The 23785-nt window shown below is 43.3% G+C and overlaps 1 protein-coding gene across 23 annotated transcripts in view; it reads right to left on the bottom strand.

Annotated features, from left to right (window-relative positions):
• Window positions 1-23785, bottom strand: part of KALRN (kalirin RhoGEF kinase) — a 661810-nt gene that overhangs the window by 98667 nt on the left and 539358 nt on the right. For 3 of the 23 annotated variants that reach the window (XM_027061053.2, XM_027061054.2, XM_027061055.2), the window contains exon 1: window positions 17919-18226. The exons of 16 other annotated variants lie outside the window; for them this stretch is intronic. In XM_027061053.2, coding sequence (XP_026916854.1) covers window positions 17919-18006 — 88 coding nt within the window. In that variant the 5' untranslated portion in view covers window positions 18007-18226. Of the gene's footprint in view, window positions 1-17918; window positions 18261-23785 lie in introns of those variants that run through there. 4 more of the 23 variants (XM_027061049.2, XM_027061050.2, XM_027061051.2 and 1 more) reach the window with 3 other exon arrangements.

Genomic DNA, 23785 nt, shown 5'->3' with positions numbered 1-23785 from the left:
GCCACAGAAGTAAGTAATGTTATTGTAGAAATTTAGAAAAATTAAAATTTAAGGAAGAGGATAAAGAAGTAATTCAGAATCCTTCCATATAACATGTTTTGGTGAGCTTCCTTCTAGTTTCTTATAAATTAATAAAATGCTCTCTTTCACACATACACTTAGCATTTTGGGGGGTATAATTTTAAAATTCTTTTTATCGTGATAGAATTTATACAACACAAAAGTTACCACTTTAACCCCTTGTACATGTACAGCCATGTTTTACAATCATCGTCTGTACGTTTATATGCTATTCTTTAAGAGAACTTACAACATGACAGAAATGCTAAGCATTTCAATGCCATTCTCAGTAACACTTGTACACTTCATGCACATAGGTGCTATTATGTCCATTTTGCTGCCCATGAGAATGTGGCCCAGAGACGTTAAATCCCTATAGCAGGTGACACAGCTGGTAAATGACGGAGTGAGTATTCAGGGCAGGTCTGCTGGACTCTAAAGCCTATATTCTTCTAAAGTTTTGAGTCCCATCTGGATGAAGGACCACAGTGGGGGTGGGGTTGAAAGTGTCTTAACACACCCATTATCTACACCCAAAAATGAATTGAAAAGTATCTAGTTCAAATTTTGCATTAGGAAACTTTGAAATACTTCTACTCCAACAGAATGGAAACTGCATGGTACTCCTTCTCCTTATATTTAGTGGGATAATTTATTTTAAGGATCATAAAAATATTTATAGGGCTTTCATGAGCTCATCTGTAATCTTCATCTCCCAAACCTATTTTCCACAATTAGGCACCTCAACTTTCAATTCTACTTTTACAAGGTTATGCAGAAAGAACATTTGTGGTTCAGGGAGAGCAATATAGTCCCACAGTGGCACCAAGAGTAGCTCTTACCAGAGCTCAGCGGGTGACCTCCACGTGCCCGCTCTGGAGAACACACTGTTCAAATCACAGAGCAAGCCTGAAAAATGGGAAAGCAATCCTGACAATCTATATTTTCACCGTTCTTACTCTGTTGGCTTTTGTGTTTGCCACCCACATGTCACCCCAATTGTTCAGAAAAAGGATTTCTTAGTGAAAGGATCCAAGCCCAGAGCACACAACCCAGAATCACGTATGTAAGTTGATGTTCATTCCCTTGATCCTGGTGATGGTTTGAGAAAGATCACTAGGCTCTTTCAGGTAGTGGTTTCCCCTAGCTTGGTATGATGTATTATTCTAAGGGGTGGAGGAGGGCGGGACAGGGTGATGCAAAGGTAGAAACTATAAGGTAAAAATACCTTCTTCATTCTCTCCTTTTACTCTCATCAAGGTCAAAGTCAAAATCAGGCTTTTACTTTAAAGCAAAAGAACCCAGGGCTAGCATAGGGGAATATTGAGTTTCTGGGAGGCAGAACCCCAAGCAAAGACAAATTTTTAATATCCATGCTGGGGGGCAGCCTTTCCAAAATTGGCCAGGTCCATCCCACAGGTCAGGCATAGCCTGACCTTTTTGGGCTGCTCTCCTCTGGGGAAGTGGGAAGTCGAGCCCTGCATACTGACATGGCCTGAGGGCAGAGCCAGGAGTAGGAAGGAAAAAAGGCCAATGGACTGGCAGGGAAAGCTATACGTGAGTCAAGAGGTGGGCTCTGGGACCACCTGGAGAGGTCTGTGAATCCTAAGGAAGAATTCTGGAGGGTCACCATAAGGGAGCAGTCAGTGAAAGTAATCACAGTAAATCACGGGCTGCCGAGGCTACCAGGAGAAGGCAGGTGGAACAGTTCTGGGAGGGCTGTGACAACCAGAAACAGCCTCCTTGGGAGAGTCAGTGCTATTTTAAGAGACAAACAGTGTGACTGTGGTTAAAGATAATCACAGTCAGATGTTGGCAAAAGTAGACAAACATTTCTAGGCCTCTGCTATTTAGGGTATAAACGTGTGTGTGTGTATGCCAGGCAATGCTTATGTTAAGACCTTTGGCGGCACAGGGTTTATATATGCAAATAAAAGTAATACCCCACAAGAAAGGCTGCTTGTGGAACTGCTAAGCCATCCTACAGTTTCAGGGACATAATATGGAACTGTACCAGATTCCAGGATGGTAAATGAAAAAATAGAACTTGATACAAGGAGCAGAATCTAGTTTGCAGCAGGGTAAGTAGGAGAAAGAGTAGAACTTGGAGAGGAAAACCAGGATTCAACTTATTACCCACATGCTCTTGGGAGAACGGTTTAGTCTCTCTGAGCCTCAGTCTTCTCATCTGTGAAATGTGCAGGCTGACTCCCAGAAGCTGGAGACCAAAGGAGATACTAGAGTCACACGGTAGATCACTATCTGTTCCTCATTTCCATAACACTCCATTCGCATCCAGGACTTTATGTCCTTCCTCATGCTATTTCCTTTGCCTAACTTCTTAGATGAAGAATATTCCCCCTCTCCCTCCCCTTCAAGACCCAGTCCCTGCGTTACTTCCTCACAAGGCCTCACCTGCACACATCTCCTTACTCTCCTCTAGAGGGGCCAGTCACCCTGTCCTCTGAGCATGTACAACATGAGAGGCAGTGGGACTTCAGCTGGGCTTAACCTCACTGCGGTTTCTCAGCAGACGAAGATGCACACTGGTCAAGAGAGGACACATGCTGGCCCCCTCCCCAGTACCCACTTCTCTTTCCCCTTCACAAGAGCATCCCAGATTGCCCAGCTTTGTATGTAGAAATCCTGTTTCCTGCTCAATCTCCACCTCCAACCCCACCGCCAGAGGCAGAGCCAAAAAGAACCTGAGTATTTTATTTCCTGGGACATGGGGAGCAATTCAAGGATGGGCACATGACAGGACTCAGTGTAGACAGGCCTAATGGGAGTCAATTTGGGGGACTTTTGACTTCCCTCTTCCCACTGAACCTGAAGATCTATAAGTGAGTTTCACTATTGCAGAAAGTAATCTAAATCCAACCAACAACACGTTTAACCAAATGTCAAGTTTTTTTTTTTTTTTTGTCTAAAAGTGATAAATGTGGTTACTAAATACAAGAAGTCCTGATTGGTTACTGATGACAGAACAGAAATTTCTGACCCATAAATGGCAGATCAGATATTTACCAGAACACAGCTGATAACTGTACTAATTACAGAAACACATCTAAGATGATTTGCTTTAGACATGAACAAAGGATAATGGCATACACTAAACTAAGAAATAAATATAAACTAATAAATAAAGATCTTTAGCAGTGACATGCTGAAGAATTGCTTAAGAACCCAACATACTGGCCTCCAGATGTAGGGAGGAGACCTTTTATCTCTTTCTTTTTAGAGAGAGAGCGCATGCATGAGTGGGGGTGAGGGGCAGAGGGAGAGAGAGAGAATCCTAAGCAGGCTGCACACTCAGCATGGAGCCCAACTTGGTGCTTGATCCCACGACCCTGGGATCATGACCTGAGCCTAAATCAAGAGTTGGATGAGTTACCCAGGTGCCCCAACCTTTTATCTCTTTCTTAATAAAAACTGTCACCCTGAATCAGCCCTATGATCCACCAGATCGGCAACTTGTTTTCAACAGGGACACTCCTAGGGACCAAAAATTGAGCAAAAGGCCAGTAATTACAAGCATAAGTTATATGTCTGTTTTCCCAGAGAGTTTTGAAAAATATTCACTAATCCCCACCCCACTTAATGGCTCACCTAAAACTACTGCCCTGTAAGTCAGAGAAATGTCTAATAATAAGAAAAAATATCATTTTTCATAAACTAGCATTTATCAAGTATATTCTATGGGCCAGGAAGCCAGGAACTATATACTAAATGTCACACACGGTCCACATCTTTTTTTATTTGAATCCTTACAAATACCTTAGGCATAGATAAGTATATTTTCCCAAGTATACAGATGAATAAACTGGCATAAATAAGTTCAGTAACTAGAATAACGCAATGCGCTTAGTAAGTGCTGCCTGATGGAACCAGTCTGACCCTCCCTAATGTGGGCCCTTCCCTTGGAGACTAGAGCTAAATAGAAAATTGCCTGTAGAACTCCTCTACATTACCTACAGAAAATGACAGATGAGCGCAAGAGAGCCAACTGGCCCATGCTCCCTCCTTAGACACATCCCTGTTGTGATGGGCACATTCAGAGATTGCTAGAACCCCAGTTCCAGAAGCTCTGTAGTTTGGTTCTTCTCTTAGCTGTGAGCCAAGGCATTTCAGAAAGACATAGATTCAAGGCAGCGTCTCCAAATCTGCCTCTACATTACTTCCAATCTGTTGTTAGGGATCAAACAGAAAATAAAGATTGTCCTATTTGTGGGGTGCCTGACAGGCTCAGTCAGTAAAGCATGTGAGTCTTGATCTCAGGGTCATGAGTTCAAGCCCCCACATTGGGTGTGGAGCCTACTTAAAAAAAGATTGTCCTATTTGAGTCCCAAGCTGATGCCATTCTAAAAATGTCATATATACACACACACACACACACACACACACACACACACACACACACACACACACACGATGTCACATATATGCCTATAAATTTTATGGTATAGGATGTTAATCATGACTATAAATACAAATTGAAGGTGTGACTAAATTATAATGAGCTAAATTTTATGAACTACACCACTTTCAGTGCTTTGCATTCATACGTATTTGGTATAAAAATGTGTAAGACCATTCCACCAATAGAATTACAGCACTGCCCTTGACCTGTGTCTGAGATACGTACCCACTGATACAGAAAAAGATGCAAGCCAGACAAGTAAACAAGAGCTGAAATCTTGTTTCAGCCCCTTATTGTCTATACAAGACAATGTGCAGATTGTATCTCACAAACCTGGGATCAGTAATTGTGGAATAAGAGACAAGAGTGAGCACATAAGTGTGGTATAATGCTTGGCAGGCAGCCATGGTAATTACAAATCCAGGTGAATTACGTCACAGATACTTTATATGGGAGGAAACTGAGAGAGTGGAGAATTTGGCTGATTTTCTCCACAAGACCTGGCCAAGCTGGCATAAACTCCCATAGTCACTTGGGATGACTATATTCTCCCTGCCCTGAACATCTTCTCTTCCCCCAGGGCTCATCTGGCCTTTTGGGAAGCTTTGCTTACCTTCTCTTTTAACTCCTACACACACACACACACCCCTGAGAACAGTCCAGCTCTGATTTTGCTCTTGCAGCCCTAGCTTGCATATGCTGGCGGAAGGTCATGGTTAAATTTAGACCTGACCACCTCACTGGGAATGGGCTGGGAAACTGGCTGTTTGGAGAGATCCACAGACACTCTGGTAGAGTTGGCTGCTGCCACTCTAAAATGGAAGCACTATTTGGTGGTTAGGATAGAAGTTAAATTGAGAAGGGGGTAGAACTTCCTAACCATAGTGCACACACATAAAAAGGCACCTACAAATTAGAAAGACTGAAGAAAACCTCAAAAGGTTATTGAGGTCTTCCCCTGCTTTCATGCAGAATCCAAGTAAACATATTTTTTAAATCCCCTTTTGAAATGGGAATTGGGAAAGATCTCAAGGTACTCTGAGCACAGTGTCCCATATGTTGTAGAGTCAAGTCTATAAGATTGCCAAGAGAGGGTCACTTAGCCTCAGTGGGACCTGCCAGCGTGCATGATCAGTGGCGTATCACTGTGGGAGACAGCAGCGGTGGATGACAACGCCTTAGAGCAGAAACTAAGCCAGATGGGAAGGCCCAAAGTGCAGAATGGTGAATGGGAATCTGGCCCCTTTAACTGGATTCCAGGGACAAAATATGTAGGAAGGGGAGCTCCGATCACAAGATGACAGCTCCCCATGTCATGAGTTAGCAAGTGAGGGCCTCAGCAATGATCCCTTATGGACACAGTACAGGTTCCTCTGGTGCCTGGGGACTTAAGAATAGTACATGAGCCCTTGAAGCAAGCCAGCTTTGAACAAGGTACCAAAAAAATGAATTTTAGAAAACTGTCTGGCTTTATGCTTCTTTTATTCTACTCCCCTTGTGTTTTCCCATAATATTTAGCAAAACCTTTTGGAAGGACTCTTTAGCTTGGTCCAGAATGCAAATAATACTCATTTGGGGACCAGAAGAGTGGTAGTAACTAGACTTTAGGTACTTTGTTAGTTCTTCAGGCAGGGTTCCCACCCAATCTAAATTCTACCCTGACTCCTACTACCAACAGATATTCTCACAGCATCCTCTGAGAACACTTAGAAAAAGGTATGTGATATCTGTTGTCCCCTCTAAACCGTAAGTTTTTGAGGGAAGTGCCATGTCTATTTCATTCCCTGGCTATGATTTCTGATTATCCCCCAGTCTTGGAGGAGTCAGAAATGACCAGTGCAAGAGACCTTGGGTAACATCCCTGGAATATTGTGGCAGCCACAGATAGCCTGGGTTCTCCAGGAAGACCTCATGGGAACCTGATTAGATTGGAGCACATTGGCTATCAAGGCCTGGCTTCAGATCAACCTGACCTTCCATTTTGCTTGGAAGGTCACAGAAAGGCCCTTTGAGATATCCCAAGAAGGTCCCCTGAATTGGCTAGTCTTGCTTGGAGACTCCAGGCCAATGGGGCAGACGCTGATTTCATCAGAGCCAGTGGGACCTAGCCCTCAGTTCTAAATTCGGGGAGTCCAGCTGCGATTTCAGAGCAGGTAAGTTCCCCCAGAATCCCTCTAGACATTTAGAAACACCAGATGTAAGTGGAAACCATGGGGCAGGTTTCTACAGGAGCAAATCTAGAGCAGGTAGCTAGGACACAGTTCCAGGAAGCTAAGAGTGATTTCTGATTCACTAGGATCCCCAGCCCTTAGATTCCTTCCAAAGAGCTGGGTCTCCTCTCAGACTTGATCCAGCGCCTCTACCCTTTCCATCCCCCCAAACAAAATGACAGGACTAGTCTACCTTTCGTCATCTTCTCTAAAAAACACAAGCAATATGCTACAGACAGAATGATCTCATTTCATGAATTACCAGTTGACACCTCGGATAAGTCATTTCTTTTTTCTTAAGTGTTCTTCTCATGTATAAAACTCAGAACTTTATGATCTGACATGCTGTAAAATTCTAGTGTTCTATGATGTATAATCAAGACAGGCTACATGTACAGCTTTCTCTAGACAAATAGGGAAATGACCCCAATACCCTGGATAGCACTGTGCTCAGCGAGACACCTGGTGATGCTGCATGAGGACAAAAATAAAGATAAAAAATGCTGCTCAGAATGATACATTTGAACACTCACACATCATTTAGTTAAAGGACAAAATGAAACTTGCCCGAGTTCAGCCTGGGGCTCCACGGACCCACCTAGTCACATCTCTCCATCTCCATTCTGCCCTGCCATACCAGCCATCTTCTCCCTCAGACCCTGGGGACATGCCAGCCAGCAATGCTGTTTTTGTTACATAAAGGAGCAGGACCAGAGGGTTTTGGTTGAGGGGTTACGGGGTTGGGAGATGGTAGCATGTTGTCACTCTTCCTGTTTTTAGCACTGTTTTCAGGATCTTCCCTCATTATATTCCTAAAAGCTGGCTTGTCTGAGCTTTGTGGGAGAACTTGCAATCTAAGCCCTGTTTCCTCACAAACTATGTTGCTCAGAAATGAAAATAGGAAACTGCCTCTCTTAAAAGTTTAGGTTGAGAAGGCCCGTGGGCATCTTTCAGCATCAGAGAGATTGCATCCTCCTACAATCATGGAGATGGCTGGGAAGAGAGCCTAGGGTTGGCCCTGGGATGGGATGGAAACTTTCTACTCTGGCACATCACTGTATCATGGACTATAAGCTCTCAGACAGCTCTGTCCAACAGAAATAAATTGCAAGCCATAAATGTGACCCACACATATGATTTTATTTTTTACATAATATAAAATAATGTTATATAAGTTTTACACAATTAAAATTTTTCTAGTGTCATGATAAAAAGTAAAAATATACAGGTGCAATTAATTTTAATATACTGTATTTAACCCCAAATCTCCAAAATATTGTCATTTCAATATGTAATCAATCAATACCTAAATTATTGAGATTCTCAATGTGGTTTTTTTGTACTAAATCTTTGAAATTTGATATGTAATTCATACTTACAGCACATCTCAGTTTGAACTAGCTTCATTTCAAGTCTTCAATAGCCGCATACAGATAATGGCCACCGAACTGGACAGTGTACTTCTAGAAGGCAGGTCTGACCTGATTTCCTCTGGGGTCCCCTGCATGTACCCGCTGCTCTGCTCTCACCATATATTCAGCCCTTTAAAAACCCCATCTTGCCCTTTAGGGCCCAGAGACAACTTTGTATCTCCTGAGAAGTCCTCCCAGACCAGCCCAGGCCACTGTGCTTCCAGCAGATTTTGCATAATTATTTTAGTCAGCAATCAGGTAGGACCCTGGAGTATCTCTCCCCTTATTGTCTTCAGCAACTATTCCCCATTGTTTTTTGTTATTATTTACTGTTTCATATTTATGGAACAGCTCTCAAGTTGGACTGTAAGATCCTCAAGGGGATGAAAACATTTTAAGTTCTCTACTGTCGCTAGTTCAATACCTGCCACGTGGTACTCAAATATTTGGGGGTTGATACAAGAAATGCTCAGCTCGATTTCCCATATGATGAAGGAGCTAATGAAATAATCTGAATGTGAAAGTTGGCACAGTTCCACAGAGACTTCTATATACTTGTTAATGTTAATAATAACCTAACAGTTACCTAGAACTTACCATGTGCCGGTTCTAAGTGGTTTACGTATGTCAACTCATCTAAGCCTTGTAGAAACCCCAAGACTAGATTCCTTCATCATCTCCGTTTTCCAGATGAAGAAAATGAGCCAAAGAGTTTGTATAATTTGCACAAGGTCACACAGATAAGTAGCAGAGCTGGGATTCAAACTCATTCTGGCTCCAGAGTCTAAGCTCTTAATCATCATGATATATTGCCTCTCAACCCAGCACAAACACAAAACATATTTTTTACAACTTGCATATCACTATGTAGCCTAAGAATCAAAGGCTCTTAGCCAGGGCGTTTCCTTATATAAAAAGAATTAAGTTAATTCAGAAAATGTAAACAGAAGCAAACAACAGGAGAGAGATGAAATTCCTTGTCCCAGAGGTTTCTCATAAATCCTCTTAAAACAAAAAGCAGTACACTCTTCCTTTCACAGGGTGTGAAAGGGGAAGGGGAGGGGGGTTTAACTGGCAACAAAGGAGTTGTGAAATTCTGAATGTTCTTTGATGGAGGAACCCCACTTCTAGGGATTTATCCTAAGGAAGTAATGATGGGTGTATGCTAAGACTTAACTATAAGACTGGCCATTACAATATTGCTTACAATAGCAAAAAGTGGAAACAAGCAAAAACAGGTTGAAAATTTAAAAAAACATATTCACACAAGGTAAAATGTGCATCTAGTGGTATGCTGAGAAACCAGCTCTTTGAAAAAAACAAAAAAAACCCTTGATTTGTGGTATCTCATGACATCCCGCCATGGATGATCTCAAGCTACCAATGGTTTAACAATCCACCCTCAAAACCCTAAATATTTAATGATCTCAACCTGGCTCCAGCATTTCACTGAATGAACACAGAAAAAGCATCATAGAAGTTGTTCAATATGTTATGTGAAGGAAGTTTATAATACTACTATGTCGTATTTCTGGGAAAAAAAATAGATACATGGGAAAAAAGATTAAAAGGCTTATTCAAAGTGTCACTATGGCTATCTCTAGGTAATGAGATTTTATTTTCACTTATTTGTATTTCCAAATGCTTTCCCAACATTTATATACGATTATTCTAGGAAAAAATTAATCAAGGCTCTTTCCCAGTTACAATAATTTAAAAATGACCTATTTTCAAAGGTATGTCTTAAAATAATTAAAGAAAGAAAAGAAAAATTCCTAGGCCTGCTCAGTGCCTAAGGAGCGAGAAGACTCCTAACACCACTTAAGAAGAGAAGGATGAGTGGGGGAAACCTATGTCCTTGTTACAGTGCATGCTGATCTCCTGAGTAAGAAATCATACCTCTCTGGTGGGGTAAATCATACATCCCAAGGAAAGGAAAGGTGGAATATAGGGAGTGGAAATGTGTAAACCAGAGGACAAGAATCAGTCTGGTGTAGAATCTGATTCTGGAAAGATCTATTTCTCCACCCAGGGCTCTTCCTCATCCCTCTTCACTAAACTTTTACCCATTATATTAAATCAATACTAACAATGGTCAATCAAGTCTTGTCTGCAGTGAAACACTGTGCAGCCGTTAAAAATGCCTTGGAAATGCCTCTACCTGGGAGGACGTTCAGAAGATTAAGGGAAATCAAGTTATAAAGCACTATGTAAGATATGAACCCATTTATTAAGGGGGGGAAACATATAGAAAAGAACCTATTAAGTAGTTAAGTAGTTGTTTCTAAGTGGTTAGGATTATGCTATAATCCTAAAAGTTATGCTTTTATGGTCTTCTGTTTGCCTAACTTGACTTTTTCTGCAGCGAGCATAGTTAGCTTTAAGAGTAATGAAATAAAAGCAGATAATAAAATCAAAACAAAAGCAAAGGAGTTCATGAAAAACGTAGGGGATTCCTAGCTCACTATTCGCACAAGTGAAAAGTGAGTCTCACAGGGGCCTCCTCCACTTCTCAAAGCAGGAATCCCCAGGGAAGAAGGACATCTTCAGTTATAGAATGCTTTTGCTGGGGCTGGGAGAAGGGGGGAGGTAGGAGGAGGGAGGGGGTCAAGTGGAGAGTAGAAAGAAAAAGAGCAAACAGACAAAAAAACCAAGCCACCTGGAGGGCTTGTTAAAACACAGACTGCAGGGTCTGAGTCAATGGATCCAAGAATCTGCATTTCTATCATGTTCCCCAGTGACCATTCTTCAAGAATTTCTGCTCCAAGTAGAGAGAGAAGAGAAAGAGGCACTGCACAGGTGTGGGACTGAGGTTCAAAATTTGCAGAAGTGGAGTGTTTGCCATTCTTTCTAACAGCGAGGCTTGGTTCCCTTTTGGATGGGGAAAGGTAACATCCCTTTTTCCATGGGAGCAATATGGAGGTTCTAACGACAGGAGGGCAGATAGTGGGAATGTCCTGAGAGCCTGTTACACACCAGGTGCTGCAGGAGAACAAACACGTGCTTTCAACTAATCCTGCCCCACGGAAAGCAAACACCTGGAAACAGAAATGTTTTATGAGGTACTGTTTCAATCTAGTGGTAGAAGGGATTTCCCTTCCTTTCGATTGGACAGTTTCCTCACTGTGGTCACCAGGAAAGCAAGAAGAATGTGGAACAACCTGTTCTGTAACTGTGATCTTTGCTCTTTTACCTGGCTGAAGCCAACCTGGAAGCCTTCTTGCTGTCTCACAGGTGTGACCAGGGCTTCCCCTCCTTCCACGAGGTATAACACAGAAGGTTACTTGTCAACCAGGAAAGATATCCTCCACTAGTCACTGAACAGACCCAGTGGGGGAGCCAAACTACCCATGTCCGCCATCTGCAAGATACTGGCCAAACCTCAGAACCGTGGGGGCTGCTGTGGGCAGCAGGTGATGATGTTTATCTAGGCAAAAACAGTCTAAAGAAGACTAGCAAAGAGGTGCCTGGGTGGCTCAGTCGGTTAAGCATCCGACTTCGGCTTAGGCCATGATCTCACAGTTCATGGGTTCGAGCCCCACCTTGGGCTCTACGCTGACAGCTCGGAGCCTGGAGCCTGTTTCAGATTCTGTCTCCCTCTCTCTCTGCCCCTCCCCCACTCACCCTCTGTCTCTGTCTCTCTCTCAAAAATAAATAAACATTGAAAAAAAGAAGACTAGCAAAGCTTTGCATATGACGCATGTGCAAAAAATGTTAGCTGAAGTAAATAGAAAAATGTGTGTCATTAGATTGTTAGCCAAAGTCAAAGGGCAGGAAAGAAGAAGTGATGTGTTTTTATATCAGGTGGGTCCTCAGGATGTGAATTTTAATATTAGTGTAGTTATGCTCCAATTCTTGTACCTTGTGCTCTCGCTCAGAGAAGAACAACTCAGGGATGCTTAGTGTTCTTGCCAGTATCCTTTTTGGAATGTTCTTCCATGTAACACACAGAGATTGTAACACTAGGAGAGTTATGTGTTTCTTTTTAAAATTGGTTTAATAGAAGGAAGGAGGAGATCCCTATCATACTTCCACATCACAAACTTTCTTTCCCACAGCGATGATGCCACAGCATTGAGGCACAGCTGACAGTGGTTTGAACCAAGAGCATGAAATTGCTTAGGAACGTAGACTTATAGTATTACCACCCAGAGGACTCACAAATATTTAGGTGGGAGTCCCATCGGGATAGGGTCTATGTCTAGCAATGAAATTACTGTTACCATTAGTAGCTACCTTTTTAAAACCACTTTATATGCCTGGTGTTATGCTAAGCCCTTTACATACATTTTCTTAACTCATCCTCACAACACCCAAATGGGGCCAGCACCATTATTATTCCCATCCATTCTCCCCCAGTACCTAGTGCAGGGTTGGCAGGCAGTCAGCACATAAACATCTGTCAAATGAATTGAAACGTTGTGTGTTACATAAAAACCAGAGGCACTCAAAGATAGAATGATAGGAATGCATTTCATTGGTTCATTTCCACCTGAAAGGGTACATTTCAAGAAAAGGGATAAGAAAGGAGAAAAGGGACCTTCTGAAAAAAATTGAACCAGAGGGAAAAACACGAACAGATATTTATCAAGAACATGCACACAAGCTGGTTCAGGTCAGGGATGTGACAGTCTTTGCCTTCTGTGGTCAGGATAGCCCTTCAAATAGCCCTTCCAAGCTGACCAGACAGGTCTAGTTCCAAATGGCTCCAGGCAATGCAGTCATCCCACAGAACTACGGATAATCCACAGTCAACACCTTAGTTCCAGTTTAGGGACTGCCTCTACCCTTCTCAGCTGTCTCGACCTCACCTGTGTCCACAGTATGAGAAGTCCACACCCGTGAAGACAGTAACGGAGTTGAGGAAAGAGCGCAGAAAAAGGGCTCTAGTTCTGACCTGTTAGTAAGTGGCTGTATCTCAGCTTCCTCCTCTATAAAAGATCTATTCAGTGATCTCCAACTTTCCATGATTTAGACCCTTCTGTTCAAGAAGCCCTCCCTCTGGTTTCAGATCCATGCTTTTTGTAGGGCCCTCCTTCAGGAAGAATCTGGGGTTTGGTCTGAAGGAGACGGCAGCCACTCACTCACTGAAAGAGGAGAAGCACTTCAAAGGATAAGGAATATTTTTAGGGCAGAAGAGCACAACGGCGTCAAGATTCTTGAGGGGAATGATCATGAAGTAGAATATCAGTAACCCTTCTCCAGTGTAAGATATGCCTATAGTATGGGGCTCAAAAGTGAACCTCCAATGTTCACTTTTATTTGTTAACTTGAAATTTTTTTTTTAATGTTCATTTATTTTTTGAGAGAGAGAGACAGAGTGTGAGTGGGAAAGGGGCAGAGAGAGAGGGAGACACAGAATCTGAAGCAGGCTCCAGGCTCTGAGCTGTCAGCACAGAGCATGATGTGGGGCTTAAACCCTCAAACCATGAGATCATGACCTGAGCTGAAGTTGGACATTTAACCAGCTGAGCCACCCAGGTGCCCCTTATTTTTTTTAACTTTAAAATAATTTTTCATAAAAACATGGTTACAGAGTCTGAATTTTTGCTTTTTTATCTCATGTTAGGACTTAACCAACTTGTAGCACATGGAACTATGGGGGTGATGCCTACGGCATTATGGCTGATTATGGGACCCACAGCTGTACCAGGGGAGAGATATTTGGCTTCCATTTCCAATTTCCACTTCATCCTACCAAACCCATACACTACCATTTCTACTAGGGACATTACAACTGGCACTAAGTACTGTTATCCAGGTAACCATGGATGTCCTTCTTCCTAGACCTTAGAGAATCAGATAGGGGAAGGGACATAGGAAGGATTGGGGTTGGGGAGAGTAGGTATGTGTGGGAACTCTCCTTACATTAGGAAATCTCCTCAGGAGGCAGAAAACCTGAAAGATACACTGGAAAAACATACATGCTAAATGGTTGATAGAGTTTTCTTTGTGATACAGGCATTTCCTGGAAGATGAAGAAATGAAAGGGTATGTGCATTAAGGTCCCAAGAATTTTGTGCCTTGAGTGGTGAGTTAAATCTGTAATAGTGAATGTTACAAGGGCTGCTCTTTGAGGTTACTAGCACCTTTCTAAAGGAACTTGATGTCATGCTTTCACACATTAAATTCAGTTTATAAAATGAGCTATATTAATTTATGGGCCATAGAAAAGGCAGTCACATCAAATCATAAGGTCCCTGTCTAGTGATTCTGGGAAAAGGTAGGGGAAAAAGAGAGCTAACAGATGATGATGACGTGGGATGCCCTGTGGAGCCTCATAGCCCTTACCCAGGCCCCATGACGTCAGAGTCAAGCTGGAACCCAACTGCCCACGTGGTGAAAAAGCCATGGGAATGTGATCCCAGCATCTCCCCTGTAAGCTGATTCAGTCTGCTTAAGTCACCACTCCTCTCTCTCTTTACCTCTGAGATAGTTAGACTCCTAAACCTGGCACTTGCAGCATGAATGGGGACACACAATGGCAGGAGGGTTTGAGATGCAAGGACAGTGATACAGTAATAAATATAAATAAATCCTGCACACACTGTGGAGAAGCAGAAGAGGACAGCCATCAGGAAGGGTTTCCAAGAAGGGCACTTTTGTCCACATATTCAAAGTTAATTACAAGTGGACTAGAAAATTAAAGGCTCTAAAACTGGCTTCCACCTAGCAAGGTCAGAAAGAATTTCTAGGCTCCATGATCTAAGAAGTCACAAATTTCAGTCTGCAACACAGAACTTAGCAACTTCCCGGTGATTTTAATTCCTTTTTGTCTCTGAAACAAGGTGCTTTTTAAAAATTTGAGATAACTGAAGGAGAATCCAGAAGTGACCCACTTCTTCAGGCTTAAAGGAAAGTCTAAATAGCCTTTCAGCAATCCTGAAACTTCTCACAAAGTGTGACATCAATGATTAATCAGCTTTTGGACGCACACATGCTATTATCTCACGTGTGGCTATTTTTCACTTTCAAAAAGGCAGTTATAAATGTATTTGCTGTCTTTCTTCCTTTGCACCTGATGTCTATTTCCAGCCTATCCCTGGTCTTCAGTTTTTCTGCTCTTCAACACCAGTTTCAGGGTAGGGAAGAAAGACCATCTCGCATCAAACCCCTTTACCATACTCATACTCAGTAGAGCCAAAAACCGGAAGAGAAAACAGTTGATTTCCTCACTTTTCCAAGTCAAAAAATAAGCTCAACTAATTTCACTCATGTTTTTCTCAAATACGATATTTAAAAACCACACAGGTATATCACTAAAACCTTGACTCGCCCTTGTGCTAACAAGTATAGCCACTTAGGATCCACCCAGGGAAAGTCCAGGATGCCTCACTTAGCTTTGGGTCGATCAAAAATAACCAGAACATTCCAATTCCTCTTTTCTTCGGACTTTAGAAGGACTTGGCTTAGACTTTCCTCAGCCCTTTGAATTCTGAGTGACTGGCAGCCAGTTGGGAAGGCCCCTTGACTTGGGAACCTTGGTAGTGGTTCTGACCCACTAGCTTCAGAGTGCAGCTACTGGAACAGCAGGAGCCAAGTTCTCTGAGGAGAGAGAGAGGCCAAATAGCCAGCTGCCTTTATTTAAAAGGGAAGCTACCTTTCAATTGTATGAAGTCTGTACAACTAGAGAAACTGGTTCGGCTGAAAAGAGAAGCAACCGTCCCTGGCTGTGCTGCCCTCCACTCCAGTCAGCCTCTCAGATTTCCCTCGGTCCTGCTCCGTGTTGCAACTGGGCAAGCTTTCTCTCACAGCGTTCGGGGCTCTGTTCAGGCTCAGTACAAGACTTATCTTTGCAATCTGCTTCCGAATAGATGCCTCCAGTCTGGGTGGAGACGCAGATCTCTCTTTTCTGTTGGAGCAGACCTAGGGAGCCTCGGGGTAGTGCCCCATACCTCAGATATAACCACCCTGCCACTGAGGCCAGGAGTTCTTTAAAGGGTGGATATCTCAGCTCCCCCTCCCATCTTCCTCATGTCTCCCATCTAGGAAAGAGTAAGGAGTAAAGTGGAAGAAAGTGACGAGGCACCCACTTCTGTTACCCCCCTTTCTCCTTTTATGCTGCTTTCACTGCTTGGGTCTTTGGCTTCCCTCCACCTTCAGCTGAGGGTCAGTGGTGTCCTGGAGCTCTGGCTTGGCTCCTGCAACACCCCCGTTCCCTCTCACGCCCCCTCTGCCAGCCACAGAGCCTGCAGCCACAGCTTTCCCAGTCCTGCAGGCAGGAGGTGGGCTCCCCGCCCCACCCCTACTTCCTGGGCCTGGGAGCTGGAGGGGAAGCCGGGGCAATACACAAAGCAAAGGGTTGAGAGACCCCAGGAGAATTCCTCTGCAGGGAAGCTGGGGCTCCCACACATCTGGATTCAAGCAGGCAGCTGCAGGAGCTTTAGAAAAGCACTGCCCAAGTTCCCGAATTCTGCCTTTTGACAGGAAATGGGCTCCCAAGAAATCCTGCTTGGAAACCCTTCCCCACGAAAGCAGCCCAGACTGCAGAGCAATCCCACCCACTCAGATTCCCTTTGGTCATTTCCTGCTTCCTCTCCTTTCTAATGTCCCTTTCCTTCAATTCCCAGCCTTGGTTTTGAATGTTTCTGAACTAGGCTTGGATGCTGGTGAGGGTCCCTGGCCCTCGAAGATTCCTTCTTCATCTGAATTCTGGCTTTTAGAGCTGGCTACCACACAGTTTCAGCCTGTTCTAATTAAATGCAGAGACTGAGAACCTAATGCTGGCATTATGAACCTTAATGACTTGGGAAAAGGTCCTTCAGATTTAATTAGTTTTTGTAGCCTTGTATCAGCTCAGGATGAGGACTGTGTCAGGTCTCTGTTGTAGGTGGCGTAGATGATGATGAATGAAGTTTATTTATCAGTAACTCAGAGAGAAAGCTGCATCCGGACTTTGTCAGATGAGGATGGCGACGGAGACTGAGGCACTGTAAATTGGGGTGGAGGCAAGAGGTCCAATAGGCGAAATTTAAAAATGGCAAATGTCCAGTGAGAGGCTATATTCTCACTTCTAACCACACAGAAACAAAATCTCTCTTGCTCCAGCCTCCAAGCTGAACTGTTAAAGTGTCAGGGACAGTTTTAGGAACATATGTCAACTCTGTCTAGGAAACGCCCTATTCCTTTTTCAGGTGAGGCTCCAAAACTGATAGACCTCTCCGTGAACCTTCTCACCATTTTGCTTTGCAGGCTGATTTTGGGGAAATTAGTTGCTTCCCGCAATCTCCTCAACAACATTAAAATTAGCAGAATAGTTAAATACAGCCCTAATTGGGTACATAGAGAGTTCTTGGTTAATTAATGAGCGAACCTCGGCCCAGAGTTGCACACCCAGCTGGCCTGCGAAAGCCCAGGCAAAGAAAAGCCCGCTCCAGTCCCCAAAGAAAATTGTCACTTGGCAAAAATAGTTCCTAGTGTAGAGACAAGTGTCAAATACATTCCTATAGCTAGGAGTCACTCGTTAATCCTTCCGCTGAGATCCATATGTAAATGAGATGAGGGAAGTGAGACTCGGCCACTACTGGGACGCACAGCCCCAGAGGGCCTCCTCCCCATCCCCCCGCATACCCCCTCCCCCCCGGCAGCCTGGAGTCCTGACATCCAAAGTCGCTGACAAGTAAGTAACTGAGTTGCCAAACTGCAGCTCTGCCTCCGAGTCCGAACTTCCCCGCGAGCGAGCCCGCTTTCTGCTAGGGAAACTGACGCGACCCCCCCCGACCGGCCCTCCCATCCCCTCCCTCACGCCCGCCCACCCCACCGCCCCGCGGTCCCGGGCTTTGCTAAAAGAAGGCGAGAACGCCAACAGCTACTCACCTCTGCACGGGAGGCAACAGCAGCACTTGGCAGCAAAGAGCCACCCCCAAGAGGGACCTCGGGTGTAAGCGCGGTCGCCGCCCTTCATGCTGCCGCTCGACCCCAGCGCTCCGGCATGGCCCGGGCCGCCAGCAGAGGGTGGGAGCGCGGCGGGCAGGAAACTTCAGCGCCGCGGCCGCGAGCCAGTTCTCTCCCTCCTCCCGGCCGGCCCGCCCGCCGTCCTCTCCCCGCAGCGCGGCCGCCGCTGTTTCTGGGAGCCACAGCCACCTTGGGGAGGAGGGGCGGGGTGCCGGCCTGGAGGGAGGGCCTAAGGGGGCGGAGTTCCAAAGTCCAGCTGTTGGCCGGAGTCTCCGCCAGCGGCTCCGCTGTGACCCTGGGCGAGCACTGCGGGGGGGGGGGGGGGGGGGGGGGGGCGCTGTGGCGGTCTGGGGTATACCCCCGCCTCCCGCACACAACAGGTGTTTCTCCTCGGGTGCAGCTTCCTCTCCTCAGCTTCGGTTTAACATATACAACCAAATGAGGCCAAGGAGGTGGGGCAGGAGCAGATTTAGAAGGCTCAAGACCCAATAATGCCTTTTCTCTAACAGATTCACCCTCTCCTTCCCCTCAGCCTGGGAAGGAGGACGTCCCCTCCGCATTGAAAACACCTTCACTTAACCCTCCCCTTTCCCTCCTTTCAATAGTGAATGCTAATAATGATAATAGCGCCGGAATTTTTTCTAGGCTCCGCGCCCCTAATGATGAAACCCAAAATTCAAAGCTGTTTTGTCGCCTGCTAACCGTTTGACTTTAGGCAAGTCCCTTCACTTTTTTGATAATCAAATTCCTCATTTAAAAAATAAAAGGAGAAAGAATTCTTATGTTGCAGGATTGCCAGCAGAATTTTAAAAGGCATGTCCACGCAAATGCCTGTTAGATGTTTAAGAGTCCCATCCCTCCAACCACACCTAATGGGTCCACCATTTCTTTACTTATTTCCCTAAGCTTTTCCTTTAAAAATATTTTTCATATTTAAGGACATATATCCCTCACTCGCTCCGCGAAATCCACCTGGATCACATCCACTGGACCTTCCTATGAACCACTGTGTTTATCACTCACGGGTCACCTCTCCCATCCCCTTGTGTCCAGATTTAGGAAAAAGGAATTTCTGGAGACATACAACACTCATAGAGAGGGCCCATTGATCAGAAAAAAGGGAGATCTGTGAGAGGAATCAAAAACAGAAGGTGATCACTCAGGTAACCAATTCCCACCTGCAAGAAAGACAGCCAGGGGACAAGCCTTTTAGAAGTGACCGGGATCTGGGGCTTCATTTCTCAGTTTGAACCATGTTTAGGTCCAATGTTGCAGCACCTGCCACATGGTTGGAACCCAGTAGATGCTCAGTAAATAACAGCAGCACCACTTAATGAGTAACAGTGGCTACCATGTATTGAGCATTTATTTGTGCCAAGCACTCTCCTCATTGCTTTGTACACATTAACTCGTTTATACACACACACACACACACACACACACACACACACACACACACACACACACACCTTAAAAGGAAGGGTCCTCTTTTATAACTGAGGAAGCTGAATGAACTATGATAAGGCTTTGATGGTTTGGGCCTAAAGAGAAACTCTAAAGAGCTTCACCCCGTAGAAACAGTAGAACCTAGAGTCAGAATCTAACTTCTAGTTTTGCCACTGCCATTTCCTTGATAGCCTCTCCTGGCAAGGGTTATATAAGAATCTCATCGTTGAGCAGGAAATATGCCCCTGGTAATCCACATACAAAACAGAGAAATAAAAGTTCAAATTGCTCATGCAGCCTGCACCCCAGATTCCTGATTCACTGATCATCCTATTGGTCAGTCTCATCTTGCCAGCCTGAATGACTTCAGGATCATAGTTATCCTGGATTCCAGTTCTGACCTGTGGCAACCAACACATACTGTTGTCTAGTTCTCTCTTAAGACAAAACCCACTTTGCTGTCCTTTCCAGTGCAGAGCAGATAATTGGCCAGGACCTCAGCCCTTCTAATAAAGTGAGCTTTATTTGCTTGTGATCCACTGCATGGGGCTATGATACGATAGTCTATATTTGGTCTATCTACCTAATCCACCTCTCTGGATACTTCTGAGGAATTCTGACAGAAATTGAAAGATGTTTCAAAATTGCTTGGTAAACACTTTTTCAGTTAAATCTTCCTTCTGGGCCTCTGTGTTCAGGTTACCTTGATCACTTTTCTGTCATAATCCTTTGCAAGAGGCTGATGACATCATCTTGCAGAAACTGGCTTGAGTTAGATGTTTGTGGGAGACCCAGCCTTTACTTCAGAAATCAGAGCATGAGTAGGCCCTAAAGTAGTCTTAGTCTCCAAGAAAAGAATCCATCAGGCATATTTCTACTGGTCCTAATAAGCCAGGATCCATCCTATTATCAACATAAAGATGTAAAACCATTAGGAACACCAACCCATCTTAAGTTGATAAAGTCAACACATCCAATGGAGATTCATTCTGGGGTTAGGCACCAATAACTCAGTAACCAGTAACTGCCAGCCTCAGTACACCAGTGATGTCTACAACCTGACAAGAAAGTCTTGAACACAACTGAGACAGACTGATTGCAGACCTATTCAATAATTCAGCAAGTACTTACTGAATGCCTACTGTGTGCCAGGCTCTGTTCTAGGTAGTGGGTCTACATTGGTGAACAAAACCAATCCCAGCCCTGTGGAGCCAGCTGTTAAGACAGACTCACCAAGAATGTGAAAGAAAAGGGAATCAACATCAGATACCTAAGTTTTTTTTTTTAATTATTTTTAATTTTTATTTTTTTTAGAGAGAGAGGCAGACTGCAAGCAGAGGGAGGGGCAGAGAGAGAGAGGGAAACACAGAATCAGAAGCAGGCTCCAGGCTCTGAGCTGTCAGCACAGAGCCCAATGTGGGGCTCAACCCCACAAACCATGAGATCATGACCTGAGCTGAAGTTGGTTGCTTAGCCGACTGAGCCACCCAGGAGCCCCTCTGACCAAGTTATGAGTTGAGGGATTTAAGAAAATAGATGCCTGCTTCTTCTAAACTTCATCTATATGTTTTATGGCAATGTCCTCAGGACAATTTAAAGGGGATGGTAGGGAAATGGTTATTAAACACTGGTGCCTATAGAATCATCAGAGAAGCTTTCAAAAATTCTAGGCATTCATGTATGAAAAGCTCACAGCTAACATCATACTCAATGGTGAAAAACTAGAAGCTTTCCCCCTAATATCAAGAACAAGACAAAGATGTCCTCTCTCATCACTTTTATTCAACATAGTACCAGAAATCCTAGCCACAGCAATCAGACAAGAAAAAGAAATAAAAGGTATCCAAATTGGTAAGGAAGAAGTAAAAGTTTCATTATTTGCAGATGACATGATACTATATGTAGAAAACCCTGGAGACTCCACAAAAAAACTGCTAGAACTGACAAATGAATTTGGTAAGGTTGCAGGATACAAAATCAATATACAGATATCTGTTGCATTTCTATACACTAATAATGAAGTAGCAGAGAGAGAGAATTAAGAAAACAGTGTGATTTAGAATTGTTCCAAAAATACTGAAATACCTAGGAATAAACTTAACCAAAGAGGTAAAAAGGCCTGTGCTCTGAAAACTATAAAACATTAATAAAAGAAATGGAAGATGACACAAACAAATGGAAAGATATTCCATGCTCATGGATTGGGAAAACAAATATTGTTAAAATGTCCAAACTATCCAAAGCAATCCAGATTTAATATAATCCCTATCAAAATACCAATAGCATTTTTCACAGAACTGGAACAAATAATCCTAAAATTTTTAAGGAACCACAAAAGACCATGAATAGCCAAAGCAATCTTGAAAAAGAACAAAAAAAAAAAAAAAAAAACTGGAAGTATCACAACCCCAGATTTTAAGACATACTACAAAGCTGTAGTAATCAAAACAATATGGTAGTGACACAAAAATAGATATATAGATCAGTGGAACAGAATAGAAGCCCAGAAATAAACCTATGACTATATGGTCAATTAATCTTCAATAAAATAGGCAAGAATATACAATGGGAAAAAGACAGTCTCTTCAACAAATGATGAAATGGGAAAACTAGACAGCTACACGCAAAAATAATAAAATTGAACCATTTTCTTACACTATACACAAGAATAAACTCAAAATGGATTAAAGACCTAAATGTGAGACTTGAAACCATGCAAATCCTAGAGGAGAGCATAGGCAATAATTTCTTTGACATTGGCTGTAGCTACATTTTTCTAGATATGTCTCCTGAGGCAAGGGAAGCAAAAGCAAAAATAATCTATTGGGACTACATCAAAATAAAAAGCTTCTGGGGCAGCCAGGTGGTTCAGTCAGTTAAGCCTCTGACTCTCAGTTTTGGCTCAGGTCATGATCTCACCATTTGTGGGACTGGGCCTCACATTGGGCTCTGTGCTGACAATTTGGGGCCTGCTTGGGATTCTTTCTCTCTGCCCTTCCCCTGCTTGCATCCTCTCTCAAAATAAATAAATAAACTTAAAAAAAAAGTTTCTGCACAGCAAAGGAAACAATCAACGAAATAAAGACAACCTACTGAATGGGAGAAGATATTTGCAAACAATATAACCAATAAGGGGTCAGTATCCAAAATATATAAAGAACTTCTATAACTCAACATCAAAAACCCCACAAATAATCCAATTAAAAATGGGCGGAAGTCACGAACAAACATTTCTCCAAAGGAGACAGATGCCAACAGACACATGAAAAGATGTTCAACATCACTTATCATCAAGGAAATGTGAATCAAAAACATAATGAGATATCACCTCACAGCTGTCAGAATGGCTAAAAAGAAAAACACAAGAGGGGCTCCTGGGTGGCTCGGTCAGTTAAGTGTCCAACTCTTGATTTTGGCTCAGGTCATGATCTCACAGTTCATGGGTTCAAGTCTCACATAGGCCTCACTGCTGTCAGTGTGGAGCCTGTTGGGGATTCTCTCTCTTTCCCTCTCTTTCTGCCTCTCCCCACTCACACTCTTTCTCTTAAAATAGATACATGAACTTAAAAAAAAGAAAAGAGAAACACAAGAAACAACAAGTATTGGAGAAAATGTGGAGAAAAAGGAACCCTGGTGCCTTGCTAGTGGGAATGCAAATTGGTGCAGCCAATGTGGAAATCAGTAAGGAGATTCCTCAAAAAATTAAAAAGTAAAAATACTGAGTAATTCCACCACTGGGTATTTACCCAAAGAATACAAAAACACTAATTCAAAAAAGATATATGCATCCCTATGTTTATAGCGGCATTATTTACAATAGCCAGATTATGGAAGCAGTCCAAGTGTCCATCGATAGATGGATGAATACAGAAGATGTGGTATCTGTGTATAGTGGAATATTACTCGGCCATAAGAAAGAATGAAATCTTGCCATTTGCAACAACATGAATGGATCTAGAGAGTAAAATGCTAAGTGAAATAAGTCAGAGAATGACACCATATGATTTCACTCATGTCGAATTTAAGAAACAAATGAACAAACAGCAAAATGAGGCAAACAAACAAAAAAACCCAGACTCTTAGCAGTAGAGGACAAAGGGATGATTACCAGAAGGGAGGTGGGGGGATGGGTGAAATAGGTGATGGTGATTAAAGAGTTCACTTGCCATGATGAGCACTGGGTGTTGTAATAGAGTGCTGAATCACTATATTGTACACCTGAAACTAATATAATGCTGTATGTTAATTATACTGGAATTAAGATAAAAAAATTCTAGGCATTAGTTTTTTTTTGTTTTTGTTGTTTTTAAGTCTCCACAGGTGATTCCAGGGCAGAACAAAAT

This window comes from Acinonyx jubatus, chromosome C2 (genome assembly GCF_027475565.1).
Source record: "Acinonyx jubatus isolate Ajub_Pintada_27869175 chromosome C2, VMU_Ajub_asm_v1.0, whole genome shotgun sequence".
In the NCBI taxonomy this organism is placed as follows: Eukaryota; Metazoa; Chordata; class Mammalia; order Carnivora; family Felidae; genus Acinonyx; species Acinonyx jubatus.
The sequence above is the reverse complement of the archived record's forward strand: the minus strand, read 5'-3'. Positions and strand labels throughout refer to the sequence as shown.